Source organism: Acomys minous, assembly GCF_964271855.1.
Source record: "Acomys minous genome assembly, chromosome: 4".
NCBI classification, from domain to species: domain Eukaryota; kingdom Metazoa; phylum Chordata; class Mammalia; order Rodentia; family Muridae; genus Acomys; species Acomys minous.
The window spans coordinates 111,371,470-111,384,032 of NC_140486.1; the positions used below are offsets into that span (position 1 = coordinate 111,371,470).

The window sequence follows — 12,563 nt, forward strand, 5'->3', positions numbered from 1 at the left end:
GGAGGCAGGAGGATCAAGAATTCAAAGTCATCCTTGGCTGTATCGCAAGCACAAGGCTTGTGCAATGTGAGCCCCTTTCTCAAAGAATCAGTAGGTGTTGTGTATGTAGCTCAGTTGGTAGTGTTGGCCTAACATGCCAAATCCCCATTTCTGTGTAAACTTGACATGGTGGCACACACCTATAAAGCTAGCACTTGGGAGGGCAGGTATGGAAGCTCAGAAGTTCAAGGTCATCTTCAGCCACATAGTAAATTTGACACCAGCGTGTGATATGTGATACCATTTCTCTCAAAGTAAGTAAATAAATAAACATATAAGTTGAGCCAGCTTTGAATGTGTGTACTTATAACCTCAACACCCATGAGGTTGAAACAGATGGACTGTCAAGAGTTAGAGGCCAACAAGGCCAGTCAAAACTACCTGTCTCAATAAGCCAAAAATGAAGAACTACTGAATAAATAAATGCTAGAAAAAGTATTGGACTCTGTAACTCATAGAATAGACAAAATGGTACAAATTGTGGGAACATGTTGTAGGTTTTCTATTCCCAGTCGGCTACAGTGGTTTATAACCGGCGCTTGCTCCTGAGTGGCCCTTACTCCTGGGAAATATAGTAAAACCCAGCTGGTGTGTCTCCATCCCTTGAGGGGTTATTTGGACGCTTACAGAGTATCCATGCATCATCATCCCATCATGCACTTGTTGTGTTTGTACTGGTCAGAAGCTTTTCCATCCAGGGCCAACACTATGATGGCAGTCAAGCTACCCGGAAACTTGTTTCCTGGTGAAACCTACAGAGACTCGGAGCTCAGCTACTACACTCGTGATAAAGGTGCCCAGGTAAGGCCATATGAAGATGACAGCACCACTATTGACCAAATCACCTCTAGTCTTCCAGAAAGGCTGAAAAGAGCAGATACACTTTAGGGTTGAGAGTGGCAAGGCATCCCATCCATCCAGGGTCATACTGCTCAGCCACACAGAGGGATGGGGTACTCCAAGGAATTACACTGAGTGAAAAATCTGATGCGAAGGATTTTGTTCCATTGACACGATTTCTGGGAAATGACAACATTTTAGAACAAGGAGGTTGGATTAGTGGAGCAGGGGTTAGGGACAGAGAGGAAGAGGGTAGGGGAATCCAGTGAATGCTGCAGAAGGCTCTTGTGGGTTTAGAGATGTGAGGGAACTTGGCTGTGGTGGTGAGAGAGACATGAACCCACTCAGGTGATAAAGCTGGGGAGAAGCTGGCTGTGGTGAAACACGCCTGTAATCCCAGCGCTCAGGAGGCTGCGGCAAGATTACAAGCTCCAGGTGTCTGGGCTGCACAGAGACAATGCTGAGTGAATTAAGAAGGAAGGAAAGTGGGAAAGGCATGGAGGAAGAGGCCTGGAGAGATGCCTCGGTGGTACCCAGTGCCCAGTTTAGGTGACTTAAAACCATGTGGAACACTCAGAGGGACCCCACATCCCCCTCTGGTCTACACAGGCCCCTGCACTCACACGCGCACACCCTCACACAGACACACACAACTAAAGACAAAAGTGAATATGCGTAAAGTGAAGGAAGGGGGGGGCTAAGCAGAGCATCACATCCCCACACAAATCCACAGATGAGAACAGTGTCGGAGGATTGTGTCGCTGAGGGAAACTAGGGTAAGTTCACCCACACTTTCCCTTAGCCCCTGGTGGTCAGCTCATCTTATTTCTTACAACTATAAACAGGAATCTACAACTGTGCCAACATTACAATTTCAAAGGGGAACAGAGCCCAGCAAGGTGACTCAGCAGGTAAAGGTGCTTGGCACACAAGCTTCGGGACCTGAGTTCAATCCATGGAACTTTATATAAAGGTAGCAGGAGAGATATGACGATGACGATGACGATGATGATGATGATGATGGTGGTGGTGGTGGTGGTGGAGGAGGAGAAGGATAAGGGGAAGCTAAAAATGTTTAAAAGAAAATGGTGTGTGTCACAGCTAAGCCTTTCAGACTGAGCACCCACGGCAAGGTCATGAACCTTTAACCTACAACTTGGTTTGTTTGTTTTTTGTTTTTTTATTTTAATTAATTGATTAAGAGCTTGCGCTGTAGACAGTCACCCCTGAACTTTAGCCAAGAATTCACTCCTAGTACAAAGACATATTTAAGGAGATGGAAACTCTAATTACTCTGATTTCCTCATTTAATATTGTACCATGGATTGAATTATCATTGTACCCATAAATATGTGTAATTATTGTATGGCCATAAAATCATTTATTGATAAACTTGAAAAAAATTCATTTTCCTAGCACAGCAAGCCAACACAGGAAGTAGAGGGCGTGGCTAGAGCACTGGTGAGAGGCGGCAGACAGGTTCTCCTAGAGGTCACAGGCTCTTCTAGAGATCCGCTCTACAGATGCAGTGTTAAGGACCTCACGTGGTTGAGCAGCACATGGCCAGACGTGCTGAAGATCTGAGACACTAAATCTGTTAGGCAAAAGCCCCCCATCTCTACCATCCCCTAGCCCCCAAAAGCCTTCTTTGTTTTTTGGTTTGTTTGTTTTTGTTTTTGTTTTTTTAATTTTTGTTTGGTTGGTTGGTTTGGTTTGGTTTTTCGAGACAAGGTTTCTCTGTGTAGCCTTGGCTGTCCCAGACTCACACTGTAGACCAGGCTGACCTCCAACTCACAGGGATCCACCTGCCTCTGCCTCCCGAGTGCTGGGATTAAAGGCGTGCGCCACCACCCCCCACCCCCCACCCCCAGCATCTTTTTTGTTTTCATGAACTTGATTAAACTGAAACTTTTTACACTTCTTTTTTAAGAAAGATATTCTTACACCACCACCCATTTTTATATGTATGGGTGTGTATGTCTGTGCAGTGTGTGGGTGTGTGGGTGTGCATGCTCATGTGTGCAGGGCCTTCTGCTAGTCTGGGTCCACTGGAAGAACCGGCAGTGTTTTTAACCAGCCAGTCATCTCTCCATCCCCTTATTTTATTTTTAACTACATGCGTGTGTGTGAGTGAATGGGTATGCACGTGTGTGAGTACGGTGTCCAAGGAAGCCGACAGATGCCTCAGAGCTAGAGTTACAGGTGGCTGTGAGCGTCCTGACGCGGCAGCCAAGAACTGAACTTGGACCTTGTGCAAGAACGGAATATGCTCTTAACCTCTGAGCCATCTCTCCAGCACCTCACCATTCTTACATATGTAAAAAAAAATTTTACATCTCTTGGTAGTACCCGAGAAGGGCAAGGAGGCAGGGTCTGTGCCTTTGTGGTAGGCGGATTACACTTAGCACGATCTTCTAACAGTTCAACCTCACTGCAGTGTGAATCAGGAATCCCTTGGCTTTGATTTTGGTTTGAGGTTGTTTTGGTGATGGTCATGGTAGCTTTGCCCATGGTACAGGAGTTTGAACCCAGGGGCCTTATGTGTGCCAGGCAAGCACTCTGCTACTGAGCTGTCACCCCAATCACCCTTCTTGCTCTTTTCTCATGTTGGATATTTATATTAATATATTATATATATACATATATGTTGACATACATATGTGTCTATGTATGTGTGTATATATATATACATATATATATATATATATATATATATATATATATATATAGAGAGAGAGAGAGAGAGAGAGAGAGAGAGAGAGACTGAGACTCACTATGTAGCCTTGTCTGACTTGGAACTCAATATATAGACCAGGCAGATCTCAAACCTACAGAGATCCTCCTGCCTCCGCATGCTAGGATGGAACAGACTCATCCTATTGGCTAACTCACTATGAAGCCATGACTGGCTTGAACTTCTTCCTGATCCTCCTGCCTCCAACTCCTGAGTTCTGTAATTACCCTTGGCAGATGCCTTTTCCTTTTTGGGTTAATGATATTCAATTACTTAAATGGACCATTTGTTTGCTTACCCATTCATCCACCCAAGGATACTTGGGGTATAATTCCATTTTCCGTTGCAATAGCAATGTAGCAATAGTAGTGAGGATTGAATTTAAAAAGTAGATTTCTTTAAGTAGGTTTGAAAGTCCAACACCCTGGCTCTTGTATGTGCTTGAATCCCATAAGGGCCCCCTTCACTAAATCACATGGTGGGTAGCATCCTGCTGGCTCCCAAGAGAGCCAGAAATGAAGGAGAGGCCAATCTTGGTCTTTCATTATAACCCCCCCTCAAGTAAGATCTCATGAAATCTACAATAACCCCTTCTAAGACTATAGCCCCAAATGGCCTAGCTGCCCCTGCCTTCCACTTCTTAGGTGTCCCATCACCTTCCAGCTTCATCACCGCACTAGGGACCAAGCCTGCAACATGTGCATCTGTGGAGGAAAAGCTCCAGCCGTATCCAAACCGTAGCACATGGTTACTCCTGTCTGTGGCTGCTGTGTGATGTCTCTCTCAACATGGACGATAGAGCTGTGTCTGCAACCCCATTTTAAACAAACAGTAAAGAGAAAAAAAAATCCCAAGCACTTGTCCAGGCTGAGCATAATGAGAGGCCAACTGGACAGCATTCAGGGCGTTCAGTGTGCTTTGTCTCCTTTGTCATTGTGACTCCTGGTACCAAAAGTTCAAACAATGGCCCCTCGTCCAAGCTGCATCCGTCAAGGCCCACTTGCCTCTAGCACCTGAGAGCCTAGTCATCCTGCCTCTCAGGAGCAAGAGTGATGTGTCTATACAGGACATGGTGAGCAAGAGGTAGGTGGGCAGCCTGGCAGCACTGGGCATACGCTCCTTGCCCACAGGGTAGCTGCGTAGCCTCCCACGCTACCCTACCTGGGAGGACACCTAAGGCACACGTGGAGCCTGCTCTGTCAGGACCCCTGGACCAGGCTGGGTTAGACACACCCTGGCATTTTCCTCTGAAGCAATCAGGGCTTTAGTTAAGGTCACAGGGCAGGGGTGGGGCCTGGACGGCTACTTCGATCCAGGGGAGGGACAGACAAGGGGTTGTTCATTTAGGAGCAAAGTCTTGCCCTATTTAAGTCCAGGCAGACTGGGCATTAGTTGGTACCCTGGTGTCCCAACTCTTCATCGAGTGCAGTCCCACTACCGGCCCTAGCCATGCAGGGAGCTTGGGTGCTGCTGCTGCTGCTGCTGGGCCTCAGGCTACAGCTGTCACTTAGCTTCATCCCAGGTAACGGTGGCTCTTCATCAATGTACACTCCGTTCACACACACGGGCCTCCACACTGACCCTACCTCTGCTATTTCCTTGGCCAGCGGAGGAGGAGGACCCAGCCTTCTGGAACCAAAAGGCAAAGGAGGCCCTGGATGTCGCCAAAAAGCTGCAGCCCATTCAGACATCAGCCAAGAACCTCATCATCTTCCTGGGGGACGGTAAGTGTGTGAGGCCTGGGCCACCCTGAGGCTCTGGTTTTCCAGCCACCCAAGGGCCCCCTCACGGATCCGGGCAGGCCTATGGTTCAGTCCTGACCAGATTCTGCTTCTTCAGGCATGGGGTTGCCCACAGTGACAGCTACTCGGATCCTAAAGGGACAGTTGAATGGTCGCCTAGGACCTGAGACACCCCTAGCCATGGACCGCTTGCCATATATGGCTCTGTCCAAGGTGAGTGGTGGGTGACATTTCTAGGATGCAGGGAAGAAGCTGACAAGGACCCAGGTAAAGGCTGGCAGAGGGAGCCCAGGAGACCTGGAGCCCAGTTAAGGGTCTGGCATAATGGGCAGGCCCCAGGCTTGGGTAAAGAAATAAATGTCTTCTGTGAGCCCAGTTGGGGGTGTCTCTGTCCCCAGACATACAGTGTGGACAGACAGGTCCCAGACAGTGCAAGCACAGCCACCGCCTACCTGTGTGGGGTCAAGACCAACTACAAGACCATCGGTGTGAGCGCGGCTGCACGATTCGACCAGTGCAACACCACATTTGGCAATGAGGTCTTCTCTGTGATGTACCGTGCGAAGAAAGCAGGTGAGTTGGAGCCTGGCTCAGGGACAGGGGCTAGCCTGGTGTACAGGACGTCTCACACTGACCTTCGCCATCTTCAGGAAAATCTGTAGGAGTGGTGACCACCACCAGGGTGCAGCACGCCTCTCCAGCGGGCACGTATGTTCACACGGTGAACCGCAACTGGTATGGGGATGCCGACATGCCTGCCTCAGCATTAAAGGAAGGCTGCAAAGACATTGCTACACAGCTCATTTCCAACATGGACATTAATGTGAGGACTAAAAGGGCAGGGAAGAGGTTGGAGGAGGGGGTGGTCCCAGGCATCCTGTAGACTGAGCCCCCTGGATCTTCCAGGATCTCTGAGGGCTGGGTAGTTCCCATAGACCTATTGGGGAGCTGGGGACTGGCTGGAAAAGGAGGAGGAGAGTTCACCTTCCTTGATCCTCTCTGACCACAGGTGATCCTTGGTGGGGGCCGAAAATACATGTTTCCTGCGGGAACCCCAGACCCCGAGTATCCAAATGATGTTAATGAGACTGGAACCAGGCTGGACGGCCGGAACCTGGTGCAGGAATGGCTGTCCCAGCACCAGGTGATGCGGTGTACAAGATCAGTGGCACGGCAGAGACCAGGGGAGGACTGTGGGCCTTACCAGTTGTTTATGACCCTCTAGGGATCTCAGTATGTTTGGAACCGTGAAGAACTCATTCAGAAGTCCCTGGACCCATCAGTGACATACCTCATGGGTAATGGCCCCACACTTCCTGCACTGGTACACCTCTCAGATGGCGATCACTGTGTGTATGTGCTCCCTGACTCCACTACCAAGCTTGGTGGTCACCATCATTTTTTTTGTTTTTGTCCCTCAGGCCTCTTTGAGCCTGTAGACACAAAATTCGAGATCCAACGAGACCCCTTAATGGACCCATCTCTGAAGGACATGACAGAGGCAGCCCTGAGAGTGCTTAGCAGGAACCCCAAAGGCTTCTACCTCTTTGTGGAGGGTGAGTCTCCCAGCTCCCATGAAAAGAGGGGATGATGGACAGGGGACAGGCTCAAGCTCACTGGCTTCCTGCAGGGGGCCGAATCGACCGTGGTCACCATCTGGGCACAGCCTATCTGGCGCTGACTGAGGCGGTGATGTTTGACTCAGCCATCGAGAAGGCTAGCCAACTCACCAGTGAGCAGGACACGCTGACCATCGTCACCGCTGACCACTCCCATGTCTTCTCCTTTGGTGGTTACACGCTTCGAGGAACCTCCATCTTCGGTGGGTCAGGGGGACAGTGGCAGGTGTTTTTTCCACAAATTACATACAAAACTTCCTCTGGACCGTAGTTTCTCTATCTGTTAAGTGGACAGAAAGGGCACCTAGCCATGTGTGGATCTAGCGGCGACTGAACCCACTGGCCAGGCAAAAAGGTGGGGGAATCATCTAAGCACCAGTCGTTGGGAGAACAAGGTGTCTCTTTTCCTCCATGCAGGGCTGGCCCCCCTCTTGGCTCTGGACGGCAAGGCTTACACCTCCATCCTGTATGGCAACGGCCCAGGCTACGTTGGTACTGGCGAAAGACCCAACGTCACTGCCGCTGATAGCAGTGAGTGCCGCCGAGTGGCTCGCCTGAGGGTCGGGCAGAGGGCACTCAGGTCAGAGATCCTCTCCCTGAACATCTTGTCCCTCCAGATGACCCCTCGTACCGGCAGCAGGCGGCTGTGCCAGTGAAGTCGGAGACCCACGGGGGGGAGGACGTGGCTATATTCGCGCGTGGCCCGCAGGCGCACCTGCTTCACGGAGTGCAAGAGCAGAACTACATCGCGCACGTCATGGCCTTCGCAGGCTGCCTGGAGCCCTACACCGACTGCGGCCTGGCGCCCCCTGTCGGCCAAAGCGGCGTCACCACCCCCGGCCTCCCCACCATAAAAAGCACCACGACAACCCGCCAGACCACCACCCCTGCCCAGAGCAGCGCTGGTAGCCTGGGCTCAGCCACCAGCCCGCTGGCCTTGACGCTGCTGGCCGGAACCCTGATGCTGCTACTAGGGACCACAGCAGAGTCCTAAACTCCAGCTCATCCAGGCTCCACCCACCAGGTCTCACCCACCCTGACCTCCCACTAACTTCTCACGGTCCCCTCCCCTGGCTGCACCCTTACCTAGTGCTCCCTGCATTCTGGCGGTAAGCCCTATCTACCTTAGGGCCCTCTCTCTTTCTGCCAGCGGCCTCAACCCCTAGCCTTGCCTAGGGTTGCTGCCCAAGCAACCACAAGAGGACAATCACCTCTGAACTAGCAGCCAGCCTCAGACCCCACAGAGCTCAGAGCTCCTCCTTCCTGAGGCAGCACGACACCCTTGGCCCTGTCCCCCCTTGGGGCAGTCTGGACTCTCTTTTCTTTATCTCACCACCAGCCCCTACAAAAGAGAGGGCTCCAACAATAATTTGTGGAGGACCAAACGTGCACCCACCCATTGGTACTCTCTCAAACAAGCTTGGATGCATACAGGCTCTGGGGTACCCAGGACAAGGGCACAAGAGAACCCAGAGAGAGGCTGCCCTCCCATCACTCCTCAGGCCATTATGCTGGCAAGAAGGCTGCCGTCCGGGGTCCCCCAGCCGGCCTTTGGCATAGTCCTTCCCCACCCTTACTGGACCAGCTCCACACTCAGAACCCTTCATGGGCCCAGCCATACCAATCTACAGAGAGAAGATTCTGGAATCACTCAGCCCTCTCATGCCTATCACCCAGCTAGGAAATCCAAGGAGCTGCACCCCCACCTCACTCCCAGGTCATCTCAGGCTGCGCCTAAACGTCTGAACTAAGGAAAGTCCCTTCCTTCCAAGGTCTAGGCTGGGAGAGACAAGCCAATAATAAAGTGTTGTGCAATGCAACGCCAATACTCATTTTCTTTTTCTTCAGCTCAACACTAGAGCCCAGTGACTGCTAGGAAAGTGCTCCACTGCTGAGCCACGTGCCCATCCTCTAGCAATTTCTTCTCCTCCCCCTCCTCCTCCTCCTGCTCCTCCTGCTCCTCCTCCCTTTCCTCCTCCTCTTCCTCCTGAAACTCTGTAGCTGAAGCTGGCCTCAAATATGCAGCAATCCTCTTGCTGCAGTCTCCCAAATGCTGGGATCATAAGTGAGCCACATTTCCAGCATTCTAGTAGGTTCCTTGCAGAAGGAAAGCCCGAAGTGTCTGGAACACAGGGTTCAGGTGGGGAGGGGTGGGTAATGATGGAGATCAGGCCCAGGAGAGCCAGCCAGCTGAGCAAGAATTCTGAACAGAGTGAAGGCCTGAACAACACAGAACAGCAGTGCAAAGGCCCTGAGGCAGCCATCCGCGGGGTTAGAATGACAGGGTCGGAGAGCGCAGTTGGGATGAAGGATGTAAACCGAGGGCAGGAAGTCGAAGGAGAGGAAGAGCTTTGGAGTCTATAGTGCTGGGGTCACAAGCCTTTGAATAGGAATCAGACCAGCCCTGGCTCAGGGTGTCGTACTTTGGCTATTGCCGGAAACATGCAATCTTTTCTTTTCTGTTTTGTCAGGGTGAAGGAGGGGGTAGATCTAAGAGTTGGTCAGCTGGAGGTGAGGCGCAGACCCTAATCATCTCTGACTTGCACTGGGAACTTGATGGAGCACCACCCCCGTCCAGTCATGGTCTGCAACCTCCCAACCTGCCCAATGATAGCATTTGAAAGACTTACATAAAGGTGGAACCATCTGTGGTCCCTAGTAAATTCTGCAACATTACAAATTTATTTTTACATTTATAAAGGCACAAAAACACACTTTGCTCCCACTAGTAATATTAGGAAGATTGAATATGTTTCCTTATTTGCTAAAGTCTTGATTTAACACTGTGAAACACCAACTTGAAGTCCTGGCTCTTGGAGTAGTTTATTTCAATTCTAGATTTTAGTGGCTGTCATGAAAATATGGGAGCCGAATGGAAGAAGGCGTCGTTAGTGGAGCTTCCAGAACCATCATACTGGTTTTTAAATTCCATCCACCAATTCTGCAGGGCTTTTGTTCGGCCCCAGCTGATGTATTTCTGGCTTCCTGGGTGTCAATTAGTTGCTCTTTCAACACAATGGGGCGGCATTACACGTTTATGTTTTATAAATTTGCTCAAAACCCAAAGACCTCTTCATTTTAAAACTCACAGTTTTTTAAAAAACCAGCTTATTCTGGAATTAGATGTTGGCTAATAGGTGTTCAGCTTTGTGGACAGTCTGAAAACCACTAAGTTGTGTGCTTTAAGGGGAAGAATTTTATGGTACATGTAGATTATACCTACATGTCAAAGAGCAGATTAGACTGGTCTCTACTTATAACCTTCAAGGTGTGGGTGTGAGGGTTTTATTACTCACATATTGCTGGGCAACCAACAAGACGGCTCAGCAGGGAAAGGAGCCTGTTTATTGGCCAGAAGCTCAAGTTCGATCCTCAGAATCCACATATAGGGAAAAGGAGAGCTCCAATGTTTTCTTCTGATCATGTGTGCACATGCACGCGCGCGCGCGCGCGCACACACACACACACACACACACACACACACACACACACACACTGGGGGGGATTATTTATTTATTTATGTTTTTTAAGACAGGGTTTCTCTGTGTAGCCTTGGCTGTCCTGGAACTCATTCTGTAGACCAGGCTGGCCTCGAACTCACATTGACCCACCTGCCTCTGCCTCCCAAGTGCTGAGGTTAAAGGTGTCAGCCACCACTGCCCAACAATAATTTAACTTAAAAAAAAAAAAAATACATCACTTGGCCACAGAATCAAGCTTTTGTGAAAAGGTTTTTTTTGGGAACTGGACTAGTAGCTGGTGGTGAGAGCACTTGCTTCTCAACCATGAGGACCAGAGTTCAGATCCTAGCACCCAGCTGACAATTCAGACATGCTCTCACAGCTCTCTACAACCCCAGCACCATGGAGAACGAAGCCAAGAGGATCTCTGGCGCTTGGTGCCTGTGAGTTCTGGGATCAGAAGGTGGAGCGTACTAGAGGAGGCCACTATGAATGCTTTCACAGGTACCTACACCAATGCAAAAAAAAAAAATCCTTTTCAAATCTGTTGTCAAGCTCCCTTTCTTCACTATGAGACATTATTCAAGATCCAAAGACAGGCCCTTATTACTTTTTCAACAAGAGGACATCCTCACTAAAAGCAGGGAAAGCGCATTTATTATTATTTTTTCAAGCTTTTCACCAAGTGCCTAAACAGACAGCTTGTGTTGCCCTAATAAATGTCAACACACGAATCTTGAATAAGAGCCAGGTGTGGTGGTATGGCCTTGTAATTTCCAGGTCTTGGGGAGGCTGAGGCAGGAGGATAGCCACAGGTTCAAAGATTAGGTTGGGCTACATAAGCCAGCCTGGACTATATAGTGAGACACTGTTTCAAAAAAAAAAAAAAAAAGAGGCAAAAGAAAAGGAGGAAGGAAGCCGGGCAGTGGTGGCGCACGCCTTTAATCCCAGCACTCGGGAGGCAGAGGCAGGCGGATCGCTGTGAGTTCTAGGCCAGCCTGGTCTACAAAGTGAGGCCAAGGTTACACAGAGAAACTCTGTCTCAAAAAACCAAAAAAAAAAAAAAAAAAAAAGAAAGAAAGAAAGAAAAGGAGGAGGAAGAGGAGAGGAAGGAAGAAAGGTAGGAAGAAGAGGAAAAAGAAGAAGAAACAGGAGAGGGAGGGACAGGGGGAGAAGGGGGGAGGAGAGGAGGAAGGCAGCCAGGGGGGTCCAGCTACTGAGGAGGCTGAGGCAGGAGGACTTCTTGAGCTCAGGAATCCTAGATTAGCTAGGGCAGCATAGTGAGACTGTGTCATCAGAAGTGGCGATATGGCAGAAAAGGGATGGGGAAGACGCATGACATCCCTCTCTAGGACTTTGCCACAATTATTCCTGACTCATTCTCTCTCGTCTAGAAAGCCTTTGAAACCACACCCCAGCTCCTTACCAAGGACTCACAAAGATTTTGCTCTAACAGGACAATCTTGTTTTTATAAACTTACTCCACACCTCATACATCGATATGTGCCCAGACTTCTGCCTGCAGTGCTGGTTTAAAGTAGGGACTGGAGAGTGGGTGGGTGAGTTTTGCAGGCACTCAACCCTGACTGTTTACCCAGAATCCTTTTGAAAAATCCTTTCCAGGTGGCTCGTCCATCAGTGTAACTTTTACCATGTTCCCCATAGGCCGTTGCTTTTATTCAACAAGGCATTTACTGTGGCAATATATCTTCCCTGCTGTATCTTGCCTTTAGTGGTTCACACACACACACACACACACACACACACACACACACACACACACACACACAAAGTGGTTTGTGTGCTTCGTGATGGGGAAAAGAATCCAGCAGATACCTTGAGCTAAGAAACATCTGTACTTTCAGTCAACTGGATAGCAAGCCTCCCACACTGGGTAATTTTCTCTAATACTCATTCCTTCCAATCAACGGCAGTGTTCCCCCCACATCTTTCAGGAGTATTTGCTGACAAAGATATGCCTTTCGGTTTGTCGACAGATCATTTACTGTTCATTGTTTCTGCCATTTTTACTGCAGCAGAAAGAAAAAGTGTTTGCCTGGTGCTAGGTGTTTTTTTTTTTTTCTTTTGTCTTATGCTATTATGTAAGAAACTTTACAAAAGCTTTCCA

The 12,563-nt window shown here is 49.4% G+C and overlaps 1 protein-coding gene across 10 annotated transcripts in view; it reads left to right on the plus strand.

Annotated features, from left to right (window-relative positions):
• LOC311596979 (intestinal-type alkaline phosphatase) overlaps positions 1-8,794 on the plus strand; it is a 33,497-nt gene extending 24,703 nt beyond the window's left edge. For 6 of the 10 annotated variants that reach the window (XM_084780942.1, XM_084780944.1, XM_084780948.1 and 3 more), the window contains 10 exons: positions 5,221-5,337; positions 5,453-5,568; positions 5,754-5,928; positions 6,006-6,178; positions 6,365-6,499; positions 6,581-6,653; positions 6,777-6,911; positions 6,986-7,177; positions 7,392-7,505; positions 7,592-8,794. In XM_084780942.1, coding sequence (XP_084637068.1) covers positions 5,221-5,337; positions 5,453-5,568; positions 5,754-5,928; positions 6,006-6,178; positions 6,365-6,499; positions 6,581-6,653; positions 6,777-6,911; positions 6,986-7,177; positions 7,392-7,505; positions 7,592-7,968 — 1,607 coding nt within the window. In that variant the 3' untranslated portion in view covers positions 7,969-8,794. Of the gene's footprint in view, positions 1-3,721; positions 5,136-5,220; positions 5,338-5,452; positions 5,569-5,753; positions 5,929-6,005; positions 6,179-6,364; positions 6,500-6,580; positions 6,654-6,776; positions 6,912-6,985; positions 7,178-7,391; positions 7,506-7,591 lie in introns of those variants that run through there. The other 4 variants (XM_084780951.1, XM_084780949.1, XM_084780950.1 and 1 more) reach the window with 2 other exon arrangements.
• The last annotated feature ends 3,769 nt before the right edge of the window (positions 8,795-12,563 follow it).